This window comes from Xiphias gladius, chromosome 18, assembly GCF_016859285.1.
Source record: "Xiphias gladius isolate SHS-SW01 ecotype Sanya breed wild chromosome 18, ASM1685928v1, whole genome shotgun sequence".
Lineage (NCBI taxonomy): Eukaryota > Metazoa > Chordata > Actinopteri > Istiophoriformes > Xiphiidae > Xiphias > Xiphias gladius.
In genome coordinates, this window is record NC_053417.1 from 21,712,209 (window position 1) to 21,735,805 (window position 23,597).

General features: G+C 42.5%; 1 protein-coding gene across 9 annotated transcripts in view; it reads right to left on the bottom strand.

The window, feature by feature from the left end:
* Nucleotides 1–23,597, bottom strand: part of LOC120803792 (ankyrin repeat and SAM domain-containing protein 1A-like) — a 62,572-nt gene that overhangs the window by 23,704 nt on the left and 15,271 nt on the right. For 8 of the 9 annotated variants that reach the window (XM_040152698.1, XM_040152702.1, XM_040152700.1 and 5 more), the window contains 10 exons: nucleotides 16,910–17,206; nucleotides 16,149–16,224; nucleotides 15,899–16,000; nucleotides 15,718–15,804; nucleotides 15,360–15,529; nucleotides 15,011–15,073; nucleotides 14,274–14,406; nucleotides 13,464–13,507; nucleotides 12,549–12,642; nucleotides 8,123–8,616 (listed from right to left, as the gene is read on the bottom strand). In XM_040152698.1, the coding sequence (XP_040008632.1) occupies nucleotides 8,123–8,616; nucleotides 12,549–12,642; nucleotides 13,464–13,507; nucleotides 14,274–14,406; nucleotides 15,011–15,073; nucleotides 15,360–15,529; nucleotides 15,718–15,804; nucleotides 15,899–16,000; nucleotides 16,149–16,224; nucleotides 16,910–17,206 (1,560 nt within the window). The remainder of the gene's footprint in view (nucleotides 1–8,122; nucleotides 8,617–12,548; nucleotides 12,643–13,463; nucleotides 13,508–14,273; nucleotides 14,407–15,010; nucleotides 15,074–15,359; nucleotides 15,530–15,717; nucleotides 15,805–15,898; nucleotides 16,001–16,148; nucleotides 16,225–16,909; nucleotides 17,207–23,597) is intronic. The other variant, XM_040152697.1, reaches the window with a different exon arrangement.

The following is a 23,597-nucleotide window of genomic DNA, read 5'->3' on the forward strand; positions in this document are numbered from 1 at the left end:
TTTGAGCTCTCAGATAACTTTTACCAAGGTCTCAGACTTTAATTAGCTTTTTAGGGCTATGGCTTGTTAGGAAAGACCAGGTGATGCAAATTTCAAAGCTTTATAAATACTCTGACTCGTCAAACCTTGTCCCAATTATCCGCAGCCATGGGCACCTCTAAGCAGCTGCCTAGCACTCTGAAAATTAAAATAATTGATGCCAACAAAGCAGGAGAAGGCTGTAAGAAGATAGCAAAGCATTTTTCCTTTTTGGCCACAACGAGCAAAGCTATGTTTGGAGAACAAAAGGTGCAGAATTTCATGAAAGGAATACCTCTCTAACTGTTAAGCACAAGGGTGGATCGATCGAGCTTTCGGCTTGTGTTACAGCCAGTGGCATGGGGATCTTTTCACTGGTAGAATGAAGAATGGATTCAATTAAATACCAGCAAAGTCTGGAAGCAAACATCACACCGTCTGTAAGGAAGCTGAAAGTGAAAAGAGGATGGCTTCTACAACAGGATAATGATCCTTAACACCTCAAAATCCACAATGGCCCTCACAGTCCCCTGACCTAAACATCATCAAAAATCTGTGGATAGACCTCAAAAGAGCAGTGCATGCAAGACGGCCCAAGAATCTCTGAGACAACTGAAAGACTTTATAAGCTAACCATGTAGGGTGCCCAAACCTCTGTTTCGGGCCCTTTTCCCTTTTTGGTTATTTTGAAACTGTAAAAGATGGAAATGAAAAAGTAATCTTGCTTAAAATATTAAAGAAATGTGTCATCTTACTCACTTAACAGTTCACAGTGACGGGAATTTTGGGTGCCCAAACTTTTTCATGCCACTATAGGTTGCTACTGTTTTTTGTGTGGCTGTAGGACATTACCACCCCCCCCGCCTTCCACTGAATTAAAGGAATAATTACATGAGAAGGTCAGCCACACTCTCATAACTGACGGAAGCCGGTTAGCTTAGCTTAGCACAACGACTGGAGAACGGGGAAACAGATAGCCAGGCTCTGACCAAAGGTATAAAAATCCGCCTACCTACAGCACCTCTATAGCTCATTAATTAACATGTTAGTCACTTGTTTAATCTGTAGAAGAACCGAGGTATAAAAACAACACATTGGTTTAACTGGAGGTTTTGCACTAGACTATTTCTTAACTGCCTGGGGTGTCGACTCTAGGAAGTCACTGCTACTGGCCAGGAAAGAGTCTGGCACATAACCCTCTTAAAAGAACCTTGTAACCCTGTAATTTCGACACTTCGGTTTTTCTACAGATTAAACACGTGAGATAAAATGTCAATTAGTTAGGGTGCAGATTTTGTGGACAAATCCAGGCTACCCGTTTCCCCATGTTTCCAGTCTTTGTGCTACGCTAAGCTAACCAGCTGTTGGCTGTGGCTTCATATTTACCATATATTGTATGAGAGTGGTATTGATCTTCTCATGGAACCTCTCGGCAAGAAAGTTACTGCAGTGGGGTAGCTGAAATTTCTCCAGCAGAGATGCAAAAGATAAAAGTATCCTGCGTGTTCATTGGTTATTGCAAGTGTGTTCAGCTAGGCTCTCTCCTTTGTAATAAGTAAAAAACAAAGAAGCCTAAATGTGAAGTGTTTGTGTCGCATTTTTAATAACCTAAATTATTAGGCCTCAGCAGGACATAGGAAGTTATAAAGCTGCTGATGAACACAGGCATTGATCAGGGATCCAATATGCAAAATCACATTGACTGACAGAGCTGTTGATAATGAGGGCAGAACACTGGTTTCATCTCATAAAGTGGCCTTGGTCTGTACTGAAGGGAGGATAATGCTCCTGTCAATGGCATCACTCCTCAGCAATGAGCAGAAGGGGGCCAATTGGGAGCTGTGATCTCGTTCTTCTTTGGCTCTAAGGAGATAAGACACGCCCATGTACTTTTAAACACTGAAGCAGAGGTTGTAACTTTCTGTCCTCCGGCTGCCGCATCTGCAACAACCTCAGGGTGCCTTTCTGGATGCCTTGAGCAGCAGTGTATAAGAAGAAAGAAATGACTGGTTGCATTTAAGCACGCTCACAACGCAGGTTATGGTCAAAGTTCCGAGCTCTGACATTTAAACACAAGGCCAATATGTGTATAGATGTATTAACAAAAAAAAAAAAACACAAAGCTGCATTCTGTCTTGGTGTATTGGCTTGACTTGACCAGTATAATGGAAAAGGAAATGCTAGCTGGTCCAGTGAGATGCAGAAGCAGCTACCGTGAAAGGCATGTGTGATGTAGTGTTGGAGCTGGGTAAATATATCCTTATCAGGGGACATAGCCCATTGATTTCCTCAAGGTAAAACACATCCACAACAAGAAGACGGCTTTGAATTTCATGGTCAACGATTAAGAAGCTTGGTGCCATGACAAGCAATAGAGGAGAGAGAGAGGAATGTGTTTAATGTGCTGCAGGATTTAATCAATACAGAGACCTGAAATGGTGGGGCGTCCATTGTGAGTTGGGCTCGCTATGAACAAAGAGATAAAATGAGGAGGGTCAGAAGTCAGCAGCACGGTGGAGGTCAACAGCTGAAGAGCTAGCAGTGATGAGACATGGTCAGAGTGAGATTAAAGACACATTAACCCATTTATCATGCTCCTCACAGCAGGCCTGCTGCACTAGGATGACTGAGGAGAATAACTCGACTGCTATTTTACTGGGATTTGAAAGCATAAAGTGTTTTTGCGCAACTGAGGCTCAGAGATGGTGGGTGGTTGGAGATCTAAAGGACGCCTGGCAGAGCCTGTGCAGGGTGAAACAAAAGGCTGCTGCAGAGAGAGTGTGCCCAGACCACCGGCCTCAAATTGGCAAGCTGGCACCAAAACAAAGGCTGGAATTAAAACTATGGACTAGTGAATGGCATTAAATGGGAACACAAACACATCACTATCTAAAGGAGGTGCCAACACGTCAGTGTCACAGTGGGACAAAGCACTGTCAGCAATCCCATCAACATCCTCCTGAAATAGCCCAATGTCATGCTTGTGCTTTTAGGAACAATGTCCCTTCCAAACAACTTCAGAAGTTTTTCATCTCATTCCCAAAGAATGTAGAAATACATATAATAAATTGAAATAAGTTGAAATCCTTTGTAAGACTTAGAATAGAAAGGGCATCACTTCTCTCCAGTGAATAGCCTAGAGGAACTATAAGTAGTGGCTGCATGTCTCAGCCCCCTGGGGCTTTCCTGTGTTCTCCCCCCGGTGGGTATTAGAGAACAGATTTTACCTTACTGGCTGCACCAGGCCGTGACACACACCCACATTTTAGTTTGATCTCAGCAGGTCAAACACATGAGACTTCTATGTACCAAGCTGCAAGGCCATATTTCTCCTCACAGAAAATAAAAACTACCCCAAATCCATATTGAGTTTCTGAACGTGGCAATACAAGAAGGCGAAAAAAGAAAAAAAATGCAGAAAATTCCAGAGAGGATTAACTTTTTAAAGCGCACACTCAAAAGTAGAAAGGTAACATGGGAGAGGCTCAGATTTTTCCAGGTTCTATAGTGCTGTATTTATCAAATAAAGCATCAAGCTTCAATCAGCACATACCAATCGACAGGTTTTACGAAAAATATATATACAGAAATACTAGGAAGCATCAATTACTTTCTCATTCAATTCATTAACGGCAGTTAGACGAGATTAATGAGACTCCAGTGGAGCTGCTGCCCATAAGGGAATCAATACTCACAAAAGCTGGTTTCATAGTGGCTACTGGATCTGTGGAATGCGAATCGAAAATGAAGTTGAAAGTGAAGTGGGGCTGTGGATGGCGGCCCTCTCCTTCTGTCTCTGTCTACAGCCCTCTGCCTCCCTTTCTCTCCTCCCATCTGTGGAGCTCAGTTTGCTGGCCCACACAATGTGCCCCCTGGATTGTCATCTTCAGTCTGATCTCGAGGACCAAGACCAACCCGCATTAGCATGCGCTTTACACACCAGCTCACACCCGCACAAAACACACATGCACACACACTCAGAGCTCCTTAAATGGAGAGATGCATAGGCCAAGACCTCATGCAAGTCAAATCTCCTTGTCTTAAAACCAGAGGCAGTGCATCTGAGGGTTTGTGTAGCTCATGTGAAGAAAAGGAGAGGGGAGAAGGAGTAAAACAGATATAGAAAGAAAAGGGAAGAGGGTGTGAGAACTGGAATATTTAGCAAACCAGATTATAAGAAAAAAAAGATGTTTAAAGGGTTGTGTGTATGTGTTGGGGGGGGGGTTGGTAATGTCCTGGGACCCCTTGGCCAAATGCTGTCACACAGCTCAGTAGAGTGTTCCAGGGCAGTCAGTCGTGACTGGCAAGATGGCTGCCACATAGAGAAACAACAGTGGAAGGAGTGATACGGGCCGAGGAGAAGTCAGAGAAAGAGAGCGAATAGAGAAGGGAGTTTCTCAATTTCCAGAGGACGCTCCCAACATCATTAAAGAGAGTGGAGGCAAGGTTACGCCCAATCAAACTTTAACTACTTTCCCCCCACACTCCTCTCATTTGCTATGCACTTTACGTCGGCAGTGTGAATATTTCCATTTCAAGCAAATGCGGGCTTATTCTCTGAAAAGGGAAGGAAGAAAGATTCTGGGCTCTTGCCTTTTGCTTTCAGCACAGAACTCCCAGGCATCTGAATCACTATTCAAGTGAGGAGAAATAGGCATCCAAGTTCATTAACATTAACTACACCTCCTAAATTGGACAAAAGAAATTACCTTGTCAAAAATGCCAAATCTCATTTGGGAAATAGTGTAAAGTACTAAATCATGCAATCATTGCCATTAGAAAAGGTGGAGTTAACCAATGGAACCTGCTTCCTCATAACATCTTGTTGAGGCAGTAGGGCTTAAATTTTGTACATTGCAGTTTAGGGCTTGTAAATTTCGAATTCATTCCAGCTGTCTTGTGTGAACGTGAGTTCTATCGGTCTAGCTGACAGGCAGGTTCACACACAAATACAGTCTGTACACAGTGTGACAGGGAGCATGACAAGGAACCTGTACATACAGTACATGAGATTGATCAGACCTGAGTTTGTGGTTGTGGTTTTATTCTGCAGGAGCATTTTCAAGGTCAGCTGCATTGTTATTATAATCACAAACCAATCTGATTTTGTGGCCAGCAGACTGGGGAGTAAATAAAATGCACTCCTGTGGAATGAAAGAATAATTAAGGATGAATTGCGGCGCTCTTGGCCAGCAGCCTACTTTAAGATTTCAAAGACACCTTTATGCATTCTCATGACCTCAAAGCTGGCCAGTTCACTCAGTAACATACACTAGTACGGTGCATACAGCAAATGAGGCAATTGCCTAAAGTGTATCTCCTTTTCCCTGATAAGATCTCCTCTTCAATCAGAAGCCAATAATACAACCTGTTCTCCTTTGCCTGCGCAACAGGATAGTGATACCTTCCAATGTGCCTCCTCCTCTACAACCTTTTTCTATTACAACCATATCAATTCTCCTGCTCAGTCTATTCAGCTCATCTGTGCAGCAGCACCAGGGAGAAGACAACAGAAGAACTCAAGGATTATTTCTGGCTGCTGAGGGCAACAGGGAAGAGCAGCAATCTCCAATAACCAAGTAATGTCATTGCTGCCTTAATCCTGTCATGCTCGCAGAGGCCACATCCCTCAGGTGCAGTCTGAGGTGGTGAGATGTTTGTTAAACTAGATAATAAGACTGTACAGTGCCCTGCCTGCGACCACAAAGTTTGAATGTTTAATTTTTAAAATAAGCAGTAAGTAATGAATAATATTAAAATAAGACCACACGCTTGATTGGAATCGGTCACTACTTGTGATAAAGGTAGACCAATAAATCAGGCAGGCTAATATTAGCTTATGGCAGACGACATTGCGTATACTGTACGTCTACCGATAAGTAATAAGAAACTGCGGTACAGAAATGCCAATCTAGGTTTGAGGTAATTTAGTAACAGACACAACATTCTATAGTTTGTCCACCAGAGAGCAGACATGTTAATTTTTTTTAACAGTCAGTAGTTTTTGAATAATCCCAGTGACAAATAATTAAATACAGAATAGTGTGTGCTGTGTAGTCCCACAGTTCAGACTGGGCTCAAAAGAGAGATTTAAAAGCTAGAAAATCGAACACACCACAGTTTAATAAATGTATCAGTGGCGCTGGTCAACAACATATCAAAGTTTTACAGAGATATTTTGTATTTCATTGAATTTTCCTCCACAGAATCACATCTGAAATTCAGACTTGGTCTACCCACCTCCTATTACTGGTAAGGTGAGTAAGGTGATCAAGCAAAAGCGGACATCTCGGACCACCCGATCACAAACCGCGGGTCACAACAGCCAAGATATTGACCTCAAAGCTGCTATTATCTCTGCTCACTGTGGGTTTTTTTTTGACAAGGTCATGTAAAGGAACACTAGGCAGCAATACAATCTGTGGAGTGCAGCAGCGTAGGAAAGTTGTAAAAAGAAAAAAAAGAAAGAAACAGAAAAAGAAACAGAGCAGAATACAAACAATACAAGGGAAAATTACTGAGACACTGGTAGCTTATTCTAAAACTTAATGGAGAAGCTTAGAGGATATAATTAATCTTGCCAACAGTAAGAGGATTGTTGTAGGAAAATGGTGAAAGAGCATAAAGAGGAAACTATGTTAATTGCTCGGGCTTGTAAGACTGTATATACCTCTGCTCACACTCTATTCACAGTCCATAAAAATTTATATGATGTTTAAAAAAATATGCTCTCTGTGATGCTTTTTAACTTGTGTCTAAAGCAGCACAATCTAACACATTTTGGAAGGGGGATTATTTTAGATAAAAATTTTTGTCTTGCAATGACCCTATATTTGTTCAGTGGTGCAATTTGTGCGTTGTGTTTATTTGATTGGTTGCGCAGACTCAGGCTGGAGTGTGAAGCCTCTGCAAGTGGATGAGGCAAGAGCTGAAGGGAGACAGATCCGCAGCTTGTATGTTCACTTGGAATCCCAATTTCCAAATCGCTGTCTCTTGTCTTACTCTCTTAGCTTCTCAGTCGTTTTTTATCCCCATCTTCTTGTCTTCTCTAATCTCTTCTCACTGTGGCTCTACTCAGCTCTTTATCTACGTCCCAGACAAAGCATTAAAGTGCTGATTCGAGGGGGGATATATTTAGTTATGAACATCCACAGTGATAACAAACAGAAGACAGGAGTGAGAAAATAAAAATAAACCAATTTAAGGCCAAGTAATATTTTCAATAAAAGAATTAAGAAGGAAGTTTTTGGTGCAACATAAGCAGTAAAGATAAATTTCCTAAGAAATTAACTGTACTAATGAAATGCTTTCATTTACGTGTACAAACGCATTTTCCACAGTCACTGTGTTTGCTGAAGGTTTTGTGTTCAAGACAAGGTAGAGTTTAAATTGCACAGTGTCCCCCTCAGGACAAAAGGTGGGCTTTGTGTCTTTGATGAAGTTCACTACAGTCAACAGTCGTTTGCAGTTGATACTGAGATTTTCATTCGTCAGTGTTGCAGTTGTGAACCTAATCTCTTGTGACTGTAGCGTAAACTTGAGCTGATTTAGGCCTAACAAGAGAGGCTTTGTGAAAAAAAAAGTGCACTAGAGGAATGCTAGACAATATGCTATTTGGATTAATGTTCTAAATCTACTGTTGAAATAAGAGGTTTACCATTTTGTACTTGGGTACCGTCTATGTCCCTGAATTGGTGTATTATCATGGCAGGGGTCTATAATGCATGCGTTCCACATGATGTTAATGGGTTGCTTCCCATGGTTTTTCATGACAAGTTTTTAGAAACATAATTCACTAAATTCAGTTTCAACGTATTTTTACATATGGTTTTCAATTGTATTCAGGCCCTTGTTTTTGTAATTTAGGCTCCTACCTGGTGTCAAGTTTTTTAAAGTTTTTTAGAAACATTTATTCCTGTTGTTTTTCTATATTTAGATTAAACATCTTACGGTTTAATTATTGAAGAAACTGTTTAATGTGAACGTATTAAACATATTATTAGTCAATATTGACCTATATCTACAGTATTGATTTGTACAGTATAAGCAAAAACTAAAGCACCAAAGGGTGCTTTATGTCCCAAGGGTGAGACCAAACACTCACCTCGTCCCATTCTGAGGTGAAAGAGGGAGATTTCTCAAGCCTCTTCTTGCCAGTGCTACAGTTAGAAACAGACTCGCTACGGTTTCCCAGTCCTCCTTCGTCCTCACTAGGAGGCGACACAAGCAAGTCTGAGTCAGACTTGGAGAGGCTGCGTGCCAGTTTCAGGTCCCCAGGAGGGCGCATCCTAACGGCAGGTACTGCCCCAGCCCCATGGTCCCTATGCTCCTTGTTCACAGTCGCGTAAATTGCTTTTGGGTCACAGTCTGTCAGGATGGCAGCCATACTGGGACGGCTAGGTGGCGCTGCAGCTGCTGCTACTTCCTCTTTTATTTTGGAAGATTTTCTTGATTCTGGCTGGCCCTGACTGGGTGGCAGAACACCTGGAAGCCTGAAGGGCTCGTCACGGCAGTCGAAGACGGGGGACGATCCGTGCAGGAGGCCAGTGAACTGCTCCGGGACACCTGCTCCCTGATCCTGGCTGTGTTGGGAGTTATCTAGAGGAAGAGAAGAGGAATGGACAAAGTCAGCGAAGAGAGAGGGTAGTTCATAAAGGCTGGAAAGTAAACTTCTAACTGAAGGGCAGATCCTTACAGCAGAGCTAATAAGAAACCGCCCACACAAGCCCTGAAACAGATCTGTAATTGTTTCCTACCAGGAGTGACGGAGAGAAAAAGAGGGAGAGAGAAGAGATGGAGCAAAGAGAAGGCGTATTTTGGCTTGAGAAATAACAGAATTCCAAACTCAGCTTGCAGCCGTCTGACAACTATCTGCTAGTGCCTAACTGCCTGTGTTTTGTAACAGGGAGTTGAGGCCTGTGAGGTGAGGCTAGTCACAAAGATGACTAGCCTCCCCACACAGGCTCGCTTGTCTGTTAGGTAAAACACTTTCATCCAAAAAAAAACACTTAAATTACGAGCACCTAACACAGGGTACAACAACACACCAGAATATACACCAGAAAACTGCAAAAAGAACTTGGAAATATCCCCAAAAGGCGTGAAACTTACATTGGTAGCCTTCTCCAATGAAACAAAGTCCTTAATGAGACTGAAGGGCAAGAGCACTTAAAAACAATTTGATTTTCCTCCTGCCTCCCTTAGGAATTAATGCCACCTAAGCCTCTTTTTACCAAATCAAATCAGCCACAGCTCGACGGTGTCTGTTGTCGTTCTGTCTTCAGAAATAACACTAGCCAGTGCCCAATTCTGCACTCAACTTCCTTTGCACTGCAGTGGTGCGTGTTGTTTTTCTGCCGTGTGACCAGCAGCCCTCTGTGTTTTCTGGCTTCTAATTCTAGACCCTAACGGTGGTTCAGGAATGGAAATTCGAATCGCTTTAGACTCCTGATAATTAGCCCTGTGACACATGGTGAAGGAGTGTGTGTGTGTGTGTGTGTGTGTGTGTGTGTGTGTGTGTGTGTGTGTGTGTGTGTGTGTGTGTGTGTGTACTGCCTCTGCCAGGGTGACAGGGTCAGAGTGTTTGGTGACAGGGTACCGGGACAGTCACATCACAAGAAAAGTAGTGACCCGTTGCAACACTTTGTTTGTCCTTCACAAAACCACTTCATGCTAAACATGTCGCCGGCTCAGCATTGCTATCTCTAAACCTGCTGTTCAAGAAGTGAAAACATCAAAGAGCAGGCTGTGTTATATCTACAGTCCCGGGGGGGGTGGTGGGTAATCTTACCATTTAACTGTTTGACACGTAAACTCCCTCTGAGTTCACCAAACTACCTCATTACTGTTTCAGGGTTCATTTGCATTGCGGGAATGTGCCAAACAACGCCCCGAAGTCCCCTTTCACAAGTTGCTTAAGATTACAGAGAAAACATCTCAAAAAAGTGTATGGTTGTTTGTGTGTGTTATAAGGGGTGAGTGAGTGTGCTGTGCACATATGTTGGGACCACAGCCAAACACCCACCCTCTCCTTGGCAGCTAGGGAGTGTGAACGCCCAATGAGCACATCAGTGTGGCTCCAACAATCTGACATGGTGTTAACCCTTGCCAAGACCACTGAACCCTTTTTCTCATAAATTTCTGCGGTAGAAAATGCATAGACACAATGGATCGGGTCACCACAGAGGTCGGGTGTGTATTTCATTTGGCACCACAGTGCTGGCGCTGGCTGTCACTCCACAATCTGCACAGTCCAAAGTCAATTCATGGGTCTGCCCGTGGAAAAATTTACCTAATTTTATTGGAGATTTAAAGACATTTTTAATACTGCAGGAAGTCAATAAGGAATTGAAAGCCATCTTGTTGATATGTGCACATTTACAGTATTGCAAGTAAACAAAAATCTCTATTACAGAACAACATTCCCTGTCCTGAAAGCCAGTATGTTGTCATATTCGACAGCATACACATACACATAAAAGGACATAACATTATGCAAAATTATGCGGAAGAGAACCAAATACATGAGTAAAAGGATCAATAACACTCACTGACAAACAAGCGAACCGTGACCCTTTAACTGTATCTGTGTCTGATACTTAAACTGTACGGTTAAAGGAATAGTTCTGAATAGTTGAGTTCATTTTATGCTCACTGCTCATATAATATGAAGGCTGTTATTTTTGGTACTCTTGTCACCAAACAGGTGCTTTCTGTAGTTATTACCTCTACATCCATCCGTTGCAGTTCCTCTGGTGCACTACAACTCATAACAGCAATACCAACAACTGTACATTTCAAAGTTTTGGTTGGACAACAGAGTGCCGGCATGGTGGGAGAACCGGAACTGTAAAACGGTTCACGTTCAGTATGAAGAAACCAATTGATGACAATGAAACTGAACCCTGGCTACGCAGCGAATATGCAGGAAGTATGAAATAAGGACAGACAAACACAACTGTGTGCTATGTTTATCCATGTTTATTACTGACTGTGGCGTAATCATAGGATGTTATTGGCTCGTGAGAAGTATCCTTTGGAAACCCTATAAAACACTTAACAAAAGGTGTAGATCTGCTGGGAAACGCTATATTCCTGCTGAGAACAGAATCGACGGCTGTGCTCATGACGCAAACGCCCTGATATCGCTGACCATTCAAATATCCTCCACCTGCCACAGAGCAAGCAGAACTTAACATGTAGACTCAGCCAGCTGTCCGAGTTAATGTAAAACTCAAAAGAAAGAACCATCAATTTAACTTGCTGATGTGCAAAAATAGAAAGAAAAAAAAAAGAAAAAAACACAGCGATGTATTTACATATAAACTAAACTTGTGGTTTTTGTGGCTTTAAAAAAGGGAATGAAGAAAATAGATTGAGGGTCACAAAGAACAATATGCAAAGAAAAGGGAAATAAAGAACCCTCTATACTTCAACAAAGGCTTCACATTTCTCTCACTTCTCACACCAGCAGCCTTAACTGTCAAACTGACTCACTTATTTTTGTGCCCTGTGGCAAAATATGTTCCACAGATACGAGTGCTGCTTTCGTCAAGCATCAAATTTCATATTTAAACTTATTAGGGTTAATAGTCCGAAGGTCATTCGCACAAATCCACCAGTTAGATCAAAATGTCAGGGTGTATTTTCTTATAAACTAAGATTACATGTCAGCTCCTGAATCGAAAACAACTTTTCCATAGACCACTAATTAAAATTTAAACTCAATCACAAAGGGCTATTTATCTGTATCAACATTAAAAGGTACAATGTTACACAAAGGGTAAAATATTTGCAAAAATCAAGAAGCCACAGGCTCAGGAAATTGTGCCCATTTGTGCATAACTGCTTCAAGTTTAAACAAGTTCACATGCTTAATAGATACGTTACGTTAGACTGGATGTTGCTGCAGTCCGTCTATAAATTCATGGGGACTAAATAACAAGTAACCCTTTCCCACAACCACAGTAAGAAAAGAATTAATAAAGCTCCCCAAGCCTATTAAAAAAGTCAAAAAGCATGTTCCTGCTGTAAATCAGTTTCTCTTCCGTGCCTCTTTCCTTTTGCTAACATTCTCCAAAAATTATTCAATAAAGATATCTGTATGTGTGTCGGCAAAAACCCAGAGGCCGTGCTCCTCACCTCAGCTGCATGCTTGATTGGATGACGTGGCATATCCAGCTTTAAGCAGAGATGTGGATATGAGATAGGAGTTTCACAATCTGATCAAGAATTCTATCTCATATTGGCAATGAAATGAGTCTTGCCCACTTGCCAGGGAATATCCAACAGTCCGTTCCCGACAAAGCCAAATCCGCTCTGCTGCTTGAGAATGCCAATCATGCTAATCCAAGCCAGCCCATCTCATCCTGCAAACTCACATGCAATTCTCCCATTTCATTCACAGGCTTGGCCTGTGATTTTCAAGTCTTATGTGTGCAGTCCATCTTTCCTTCCCCTCACAGCATTGCCAGCAGCAGTTGTTGTTTCCCATTAACTGGCTAAAATCTAAGGACAGTGTTCAAACTCACCTCCCGGTGCCCGTGGGCCAACCCGTCCAGGAGGGTGCAGAGTGTCTTTCGTCTTGCTTGGGGCTCTGAGGTCATTTGGGGCAGTGTGTTTACGCTAAAGTGGGACAGAAAAGAGGAGAGAAGGGTTTACTCACGCCTGCCAATCAAAACACACCTCCCAAACATTTCTGTGTTGGCAGACAATTGTATTAAGATCACCTAGCTAGCCATTTAATAACCCAGGCTAATTATCCAGCTAGCAATAACAACATAAAATGAAGATGCTATCGTGGCAGGTTTTGCCGTCATCAGCCATTATGTGGCTCTGCTCAGAAGTCTGCCGATTATAGAGCACAGAGGACACCATGCTGCACATTTATTATGATTAAACGGCTGAGGAGCACCGCTAATCCAATAGGTAATCCACATCTAATAAAAGATGTGAGCGGATATTGTGGGCAGCAGGTGGGGTTACGGGTGGGTGGCAGCAATAATGAAAGCTAACTGTATGCTAATTGTGTGATAAATATGAAAAGGCAATTAAATAAGATATGATAAGCCAATAAATAGGGGAGGCAGGTTTACAAAGACACCCAGACATGAGGGCTTCTGCCTTCTGCTGACACATGACTCAATCTCTGCCTGTGAAGAGAAAGTCATCTTTATTATATAACTTGCGATGGTCATATGGTCATGCTCCAGATATGCAATTCAAATTTCAGCTGGGATACTGTTCTTCAGCTGTGAAAACTCAATCCATCTGGTTTGGATTGAGCTGTGACAGGACGGTGGGACTTCTACTTGTGGAGCTCTTACAAAAGCATGCAATAAATAAAATTAAAAAAGAGACAGTGAACCAAAATTGAACCTAGTGTTTGATGTAGGGGTTAAGATGTAAAGACACGGGAAGAATGAAAGTAAGAAAATCATAAATACCTGAGGTAGGACACTGTTGGAGGACTGTATAGTGGTATTCTGATCTGAAGAGACAGAAGACATACGAATTATCTTGGACAGATGAAAGATTATCTTGGTTCAATCATTCAACGTAACATCAGAGTCATGTTGAGAGTCAGAGTTGTGAGGACAGACATCATGCTAAGAGAATGTGAAAGTGATGTATAATGAGATCATGTATTATGCATAGCGACATTATCTGGCTACAGGTCAGACAGACTTTAGATTAATCTTCATGCACTTTACACAGAACTGGGTGTGCTGACATGATAAAGCAGTTTTAAAACAGACAGGAAACGAATCGTTCAACATTTCTGTCCAACTTGAGAGAGGAGGAAGCAAAATATGGAAAGAATCCTCTTTTATTTGTAACACCGTCATTTATCCACATAGGGGAGGCATGATGACGTCAGCAATTAAACTCCAACTCCTTCAGCTCAGGGATGTCTTCGACTGGTGCTAGTGAAGCTGACTAAGCTGAAAGGCCCAAGAGGATGGTTTTAAAACATCTATATCAACAGCTAGGGATCAACATGGCCTTCCATTTAATCCCATTTAATCCAATTACATGCGGAGCCATTCATCAGCCATGACTGAGGAGGGTCTGCTTGTGGGCAAGGGTGATTAGGACAGAAATGTATTCAGGCTCTTTTTTGCTCAGACAGTATCAGTGTAGTTTTGAGAAGTATTCTGGAAAAAGGCCCCTAGTTTACTTATAAACATTACAATCGCATGTAAACAAAGAATTTCTTCCTCCTTTTGGAGGATACTGAAAAAACCCAAAATTACCTCTATGGGATTGGGACTCCTGGCTGGGGGCTGGGACTTTGGTCTGTGCAGTCAGCAACAACTCATATGTGTGATCCTCCTCCTCCTCCACCGGCTCGCCTCGCTCATCAATGCTGCTATTAGTATACAGGGCCTGCAGCAAGAGAGACAGAGAGAGCGGAGGCGAGGAGACGGTTGAAAAAGAAAATGTAATGCGCAGACGACTTGGAATGACTTGCCATTTACAATTCACCAAAACTTGTTATATTTAAGATCCAAATGTCTCCTTCAGCAAAGGAAAAGGAAAAAAAAAAAAAACTGGAAAATGTTTTGGTATGAAAACACTTCCTTCACGTTAGTTCCACAATGCATCCTCTATGGTCAGCCACAGTTCAGACCAGACAGGTTCTCTGATTTTGTCTTCACTCCTTTTGCACTTCACTTCCCCCTCCTTTTAAGCCCACGCTGCCTGTATCCCCTGCCGCGCTCAGATGAATATTTATCAGGGAGTCATTTGATTTCAGCAGCGGCCGTGAAGAGAACAGTCATGAAAGGGGTCTCTCAGTGGGATAATCATTTTCCAACAGGCCCTGTGTCACTGTACTGACAAACCATGACCGATCTCTCAGAAAAAAAATAACTTTTAAAAGGCAGTCGTACTGCCGTGACCATTCATGAACTGCTACAAATTGTGCATACGAGTATCTGTTGTGTTAGATGGCAACACATTCTCCTGGTTTATGATCTTAGCTCCTCACCTCTGAGCTCACCTCTTCTTCATGACCAGGACCAGGATGTGATGAGTGGACCAGGCGATCTTTCTGTGAATGATATGGAATATAGATGTGCTAAATATATGGCTGTAACTCATTTTATCATCACTCCAGTGCAAGATCAAAGTTAAGAAATGCAATGCACACTCACTGTGTACAACAAAAGCTGTAATACAGGAGGGGGTTTGTAGCCCGGTCATGTGGCGAGAGGACCACTACCACCCTCTAGTGGAAGTTCTGCGATTCATCTCCAATAAAACCCTGTGACAAGCTTACCGTTCTGCCGGGTGTGTATGTCTGTGTGTTGTTGGTTTTCGGTTAAACTACTGCTGACCTTGCCAGCTTCGCTATCCGGCCGTCCAGAGTCTCTGTCAGAGGACTTGCCGCTGGTGAGGCTGTCCAAAGAGTGGCAAGAGGTGGCTTCAAACAGAGCCTCGTACGGGCTCTCCTCCTCTGGCCCCGGGGCCAGTCCCGAGATCAACTCGCTCACCTTCTCCAGATCCCCTATAAGACAGGTCAGAATGTACACAGATTCCCAAACAGAGTAACGAAGTACTTAGCTGAAAAATGAAAGATAACTCTCTATTGCATTTTCCCGCCCAGTGTTTCCTGTTTTATCTTCTGACTGAATTGCTGCTACTACAGTAAAAAACACCCAACTTTTCTAAGTTGGGACATCCGCCAAATCTTACCCTTTTTCCGCGGGCTGGGACTCTCCTGAGGTGGAGGGACTGGTGGAGGGGGAAGGTCAATGTCAGGGGGTTTTCCAGTCATGTGACCTACAACAGACAAATATGGGGTTGTATCGCAGCTGGCAAATGTGAAATCAAGAGCACACTTCCCACAGCAGCTGTTCTCACATTCAGCATTTACCTAGGATGAGAGCAGCTATCTCTCTGCTCTTCTGGGAGGGCATGTCCTTGACAGTGTCCAACGCTGTTAGGCCCTTCTGGTCGATGATGTTCACATCGATACCTGGCCAATGGCGACAGGACCAGTCAGTATAGACAACAGCCGATTGTTATGTTTGGATTTTTGCCAATTAAATTTACTTCACAGAAGCCGTGTTGATTAAGGGCAGCGAGTGAATCAAACATTCCTTTGCATGGCACCGAGGTCTGACCTGCACTGAGAAGTTTCTGTACCACATCTGTCTTCCCAAACAAGGCCGCTTCGTGGAGGGCACTGCCTTTCTCCGTCTGAGCAGAAAAGGAAACCAGAGGCATAAAGAGCCAGGGGAACAAAGAGAGTTGAGACAAAGAGAGGGCACAAAGCTCATGTTTGTTTCCTTTTACTGCTCCTTCCACTACCACCAGATGAATCAGACTTATTTAAACCTGCAGCGGTCTTGTTCCAGCACCATCATTTTTTTTTTTTTTTTAAGATAAACAGTGTACAACTACCAGATTTATGCCCACCACCTGCTGCACTTCTGTACTGACAATTATGTGGTTGAGGAATCAAGGCAGATTATTTTCCAGTTCACAGGGCCATGCTAATTGAAACCTGCAGGATGCAGGACCTGAAGGGCACTGGACAGAAATCCCATCCTTGATTCAGAGGAAAGGAGGACAAAGTAAAGGGAAAAGTATCTCCAGACAGATGGATGGCACAGTTTGGTACAGTGTCATAGCCACGGGGCCCACCAGGGGGAGCAAAGCTGCCTCATCTTTAATACCGCAGCAGCTCCTTTGCAAACTGAGAGCTTAACATTTAACTTCATAGCTTTGGTAGGAAGTCGCAAGAGGAAATGCTGCAAGAAGAGATTAAGTTACCCAACCTGATTTGGGTCATGACAGTATATTAAGAAACACTTGCAAACTGAAGCTTTTAGGTTCCCGTACAAAATGTATATACACATACAGTATATAGACTAAAACACACCTCATAGTTGATGTCCATGCCAGCGTCCAGCAGCACTTCCACCACAGACAGGTGTCCGTTCCGAGAGGCCAGATGCAGCGGTGTGTGTTTCTTGGTGTTACAGCTAAGCAGGTTGGGGTGGGCACTGAGCAGCAGCTTGACTACCTCCAACCGGCCATACAGTGCTGCCAGGTCCAGTGGAGTCTCAAACTTGTTGTTCCTCATGGTGGGGTCTGTCAACTCCTCCAGCAGCAGCCGCACCACCTGGGAGTGACCATACTGGGCAGCACAGTGCAACGGCGTCTCGTTGTCATTGTTCTGTTTGGGGGCAGACACACAGGTGAGAAGCAGCACGGGAAAATGGCGACACAGACGCAGCAAACAAAGTGACAAATAGATGTAACAAATGGAGAAAAGAAAAGAAGGGTCATGTTTTGAAGAATTAGTATGAAGAGGTGACTCAGTGGAGTCATTGTGAGGGTTAACCAATCAGTGCACAAAGCCCACCACATTAGCAGATTAAAAGGTCATGAAAAGCACCAACCACAGTAGAGCACATAGTGAGGCCTAGGGGGAACATCTGGCAGAGAGGGGACGGGCTGGGCCTGAGTGGAGGACTGGCAGACAAGCATGGACTAATGAGGAAAGATGTTGGGGATGGCACTAAGAGCCGCCCCGGCAGGTGGGGTATTACCAGAGACATGGTCCACTTGGACAAGAGGTCAGAATCGTAATGTCGTTGTACATTTACAAAGAGTGAGGCCCGGCCCGTTAGTCTCATCTTCTCAAGATGGACTGTCACATCTATGAGGCACCACTGTCGTTGCTCGCTCACCCCAGCACACCAACAACAATCATGCAAGATTTCATGTTTGTTAAACAATCAAGGGGAAGAGACGAGTGCTGCATTTCCACCTAGCGAGTGAGGTGCAAAGAGACCTGAATTGTAACTCTTATGTTAATACTTCAAGGTGTAATTGGGACACTGACACTAACAGTACGACTGCAACTAAAAGACTGAAACTTTTTTTTTCCTTTTTTGTCTATTAATCCAACTATTATTTTCTTGATTAATTGATTGGTCTATAAAATGTCAGAATAGTGAAAAACGCCCTACAAAATTTCAGATGTCTTGTCTGTCTGACAAACAGTCCAAAACCCAAGTATTCAAAATTTACAAGATAGAAAAATAAGCAGATCATTATACTGGAGAAGCTGAAAATAGAAAATGTTCGGCATTTTTGCTTGAAAAAATTACTTGACAATTCAACAATTCACTGATCATACAGTTGCCGATTGATGTTCTCTCAATCAACGAATCTATGAATCAACCTGTTGTTTCAACACTAGATAACACAACAATAACATGTTGTCCAATTTAATACTCGGTGGCCTCCGTAGCTTCCTGACAGTAATCAAAACTCATATTTCTGTGTAGCACACGATGCCACTGACTCATTGGAAATGAGAGAAAACAGTGGGGACGGACTCCGAAAGGATTAAACAAAAAAAAAAAAATCTTATCAACAGACAGTAAATGACTGGTGTCCTTCATGTTAAATGTTAACATTCACATAATTCGTCCAAAGGTGAGAACGATCTCATCTTTTCAGCCTGACATTTAGCAGTGTTTTCAAACATCTGCATTGTAGGAAAACAAGCAGACATAAAAGCAATCAAAAGCAGTAATTACAATGTAAACTTAATAAGTGGCGCTTATTGGATCTAATGGCTCACATGCGGCAACAAGATCAATGCCTAATAGACCCGAGAACCTCCAGCACTGTTGATGATGTCTACCATGGACAGCCTAGCAGGGTGGCTGAACTGAGATGATGGCATACTCTCTTGATTAATTCAAATAAAAACATGGATGGGGGGGGCAGTAGTACGGAAAAAACATTAAAAGCATTTTCCGGCCCTTAGTAGAAACAAGTATAAATTGGCAGAGTTGGAAAAGCGCTTTAAAAGCACTGCTCTCAATCTCTCAAGGTGTGACAGAATTGCAAACTTGATTCTTGGCAATCTGCAAATAGAGCCTGTATAACCCCGCAGCTCCTTGGCTCTCCTCAAATAGTGTGTATAGATGGGTGTGGCAGAAAATGCCAGCCATTGCGGAACCACATGCTCCGAGAGCCAGTCATTCCAGACACATAGAGCCACCTACAAAGGGCTGACAGCTGGCATGGGAAGCCCCCCCAACATAGACATGCATGATGCCAGGTTGGGCGACTCCCAGAGGAACATGCCAGCTGTGCTACAGAAGACAGGACATCGTACGGGGGGGGGGGGTGTAACAGGGCAGTTTTAGACAGGTGTCAGTTGGCCCTCTCACTGAGACTTTCACAAAGACCTGGCGCCAGATGGGATCAGCAGGTAACTCCAGTATTGTTACAGGGAGAGAGCGGAATAGAGAGCGAGAGTGAGTATTGTACTATACTGGCAAAGCAGGTCACAGCTTGAGCAGAGAGAGAGAGGAGGTGGAGCTTAGAGAAACAAAAAACGACATCTGCCTGTCAAAAGAGGAGGCATAGAGGCTGGCTGGGGAAAAAAAAACAAAACACTCCTCTTGGGTGCACTAAAGTGAACCAAACAAATGAAAAAAAGGCTTTAAAACAGCCTCTCTCTAAGACGTAAATCGAAGTGACCTCAGCTTTCACTGTCTGTGTGGTTTCATCAGTTGGATTTGGGATTTGAATACTTGTTTCTCCTTCATCTAGAGTCTCTACAGTGGCTCAAAACAAACTCACATGTACACACATACTGTATGAACACTTACAGAGACATGGCCAGACTGCACACAAGTATTTAGAATATTTCGATGACTTCAGCAGGGCAAACGCACACGCTATGACTACATCAGTATGATTCACTTACTGAGATATGCAGGTCTGTGGCCTCAAAAAGTAATCCAAGTAAATGCAGCATACAATTATTTACACCACGCATCCAAAACTACCGAAAAAACGGGGGACCTGCAATCTTTAAAATGTGTGTATTACTGGAACACAAAGTCTCTTCTCACAATGTAATGCACTAATAATACACAACAGGAGTGCAACAAAGCACACCTAATGGACTGATACCTTGAACTCAGTGCTTATGATCCATGTTAACACCAAGTGTCGCCCTTGTCAGTGTTGTGGTCAGTGCTCTGTAGCTATGTGTCAGCCGGCATCTGATCGTATTAAACATGGCTGACCAGCCACTTGACTCACAGACAGAAAACAAGCAGCCATGTGACATCGAGCCTGGCCTCACCTCCTTTGGTGCAAGGTATGCTAGGCATGTTATTCACACAGGGGCCTCTCACTGAGGGGGACTCCCAAACAACTCAACGACTTGTGTTTTGACTATGATTTGTCTTTTGGTTTGACTTTTTTTAAATATATGCTCTTTACAAAACATAATCTACTCACTTACTGGGTTTAAAAGTCTATCCCACTGGGTATAGACCAGAAGAATATTTAGATTTTGGATCCAGCTTTTACTCTCTCTCTCATTCCCATATTTAGTGTAACTTCACTGCGGGACACGTCATCCAGCTCGTTTGTGTTATTTAATTTGATATTTTGAAAAACTATATTTCTTTGCTGCTACATACACAGACCTACTTATTAAGTCCACACAAAGTTATTCTTATCTGCAAATGTGAGATCCATGTCTGTTTTGCGCACTGAGAGCCAATACTGTTGTCAGCACCAACACCCGGGCAAATTTTTTTGCCAGATTTTGGAAACATTTGTACCGATTTATTTATTGAAAGCCATGGGGAAAGTCCTGCTTATGGATATATAGAAACCCCCATTTGAAACTTGAAAAATCTACTTAAAAATCAATCTAATATTCAGCTACTGAAGGCACGGGAGTTGTATTATTTGAGAATCACATGCAAGACTATGAGATGAAAAAAAACATTCAGTCATTAAAGCGATTAAAAAAAATAGAATAAACATGGCATAAGGGGAACTAAAAATGGGTGGCCTGATTTTTGAAACTAATAATAGCAGACCAATAGCCCTGCAGGACAAAAAAAAAAAAATCCCATTTCAAAACATTGTTGTACTAAATTAATTTGTGATTTTCAGTGCAACACTTGTATCCTTGTATAAGAAGGCCACAGTGAGTTCCAGCATGAATTCTCAATCTATGAAGACCAGGATCAGCCTTATCTCCACCGTACCACCACAGGCCACATGAGCAGTCAAACAATCATGTACAAACAAGACAGAGCTCTGAAGGCTATTACGCAAAATGGCACCAATGACTAGCAGCCTTGCTGGGAAAGAGATTAGAATTCATATGGCACAGCCAAGACTTCCTGGACAGTACATGTTTTTATGAAAATCCTGTCTTTGCTGTGGTGCCGCAGACAGCATAAAACCTCATCCTGATTTAGACCTCAGTGCATGTCAAACCAGAAGAGATTAAGATCGCCACTGGTGTCTGCTGCTGATTGACAAACCCTGCCCTAACCAGGAACATCTGGAGATTACACTCCGTCGTGTGTTCATGCTGTAGAATATTCTGAAGCGGGAAGAGAGAAGCACAACGGCAGGGAGAACGGAGGATGTTATGATTCTCGCAACCTGGGGCTGGGAGATGGTAACATGGTTTGACTAGCGACCTCTGTCATGTGATGCGCTTGCTGGCAGCGGAGCTAGGCAGCGGTTACGTCACCCTGGCCTCTGGTAGTGGAAGTAGTAGCCGTGGGTGGTGGTGGTGGTGGTGGTGATGGGGTGGGCTGAGCAGCTGTTGCAGCTAGTGTGCCAAAGGGCTGCCCATGCTCGCTGCATGCCCGTGTACACTGTCACAATCTGAAATCCCGCTAGTTTCTGTGCATTCATATAAATCATGGCTCTCAGACATACACGTGAGAGGGTTTCCTCTCCATTTTCAATTTTGTTAGAGTGATATGCAAATATTTCCATTTTTTAAAATTTATTATCCAGTGAATGTGAATTGCATAAATCTTGGCTTTCAAATTTAAACACCCCCTATTTAGCATTTATAAGCATTATAGAAACATGAATTAAATAATTTATAACAAACTATAATGTAGTTATAAGCACATATAAGGACTTATTGATGTACAGTATTTGTCAACAATTCTAACTTCTCCCATAAATACATATTTTATAATATTACAAATGTGTTTTACTATATAATTATTCCTTATCTGGAGAAGGAATTATAGTGTTGACAACATTAAATATCACTTATGTCTGCTTATAACCACTATAAGTGTGTTATAAACCACTTATTAAATGTTTATATACTGCCTGTAAATGTTAAATAGGGGGGGTTCAGATTCCCAATGTAATGTTTTAAAATCCAATATTTTTTGTTAGTATTGTTGGCGGGTCATCTTGTTCTTTGGGAATCTGTGTATGTTATTTTATGTTTTTTTTGGGTTTTATTTTAACTATAATCTGATATTTTATTTAAAAAAAAAAAAATGGACAGATAAATCAACAATTAAAATAATTATTGTGTGGTTCTCCACATTTGTCAAAAGCCATTTAAGTGCTCAATCTGAATTCCCAAAGTGATCTTTTCATGAAATGTAGAGAAACCATAGTGTAAACGCTGACTCTACTTATGGATTTTTATTTAGACACTGTCACGCATTCCAGAGTAAACAGACCTTGCAGTCCTGTAATGAGATGAATGTCTGACTGGCTTCCTGCCATAGATTGTAATTCTCTGTACAGAGGACTCATTCTCCCTTTTACCGGAAAGATAAATTTTCCTCTTCATATTCTACTTGATTAAATGGGAAAAATAACTGCATGTCTAAAAAGACCTTTAAGATACCGTAGACGACCTACAGTAGATGCCATCTCTGCTCTGAATCTCCTCTCCTCCAGTAACAACTGGCTGCAACTGACATAGAGAGACACACCCTAATATTGTAAATATGAAAGTATGACAACGAGAAATCCTGATCCCCCCCGTTAAATAACAACCTGTCCCCTCAAGGGCTCTTCAAACACGCTCCAACCATTTCTTGGCACGACAGAGAGAAGAAAAAGTCCTGGAGGACGAGCAGAGAGCAGAAGGTAAGGGGAGGGGGGTATGATGTGTTGTCGAGGGAAGAACTGGACACCGAAGTGACGGACAGAGGGGAGAAAATGAGCGTGCTGTCAGACTGCGAGCGTTGTTCCTTGAGAAAGGAGGGGAAACTCTGCTTCACTTGATAATGAGATGACCAAGTCGTAAGAAATTGCCTCTGCTCCTGCCATCAGAAACTTTTCCCTATGTCAGCCCTCTGAGATACTACACACCAAGCCTGACAGAAACACATGTGATCCATTTCCAGTCTGAATATGAGCCTATATCCGTCCACAGCCACAATATTTCACCTCTATTTTTTATTAAATGTCATTTATTTGACTTTTCTCGAGTATCCGTTTTATTCCGTCTGTTTTATTCTGTTTTGAATTTGTCCAGGGTAATATATAGAGTACATGATGGCGTGGGAGTTCACGTTAATGGCAGAGTTCCTGAACATCTGGGCCTGGGTCAGAGGATTTCATCTAAACATTTATTATATCAGACATGTGACCTATATAGGAAGATGAAGCCTGGATGAGAGGTGGTGTGATATGGGTCAGGGTAGACCAAGGGCTACATCTTGTTATGGACTAATACACAGAAACTATGATAATTAACAAGAATTAGGTCAATAAACACAGCCATAAAAACA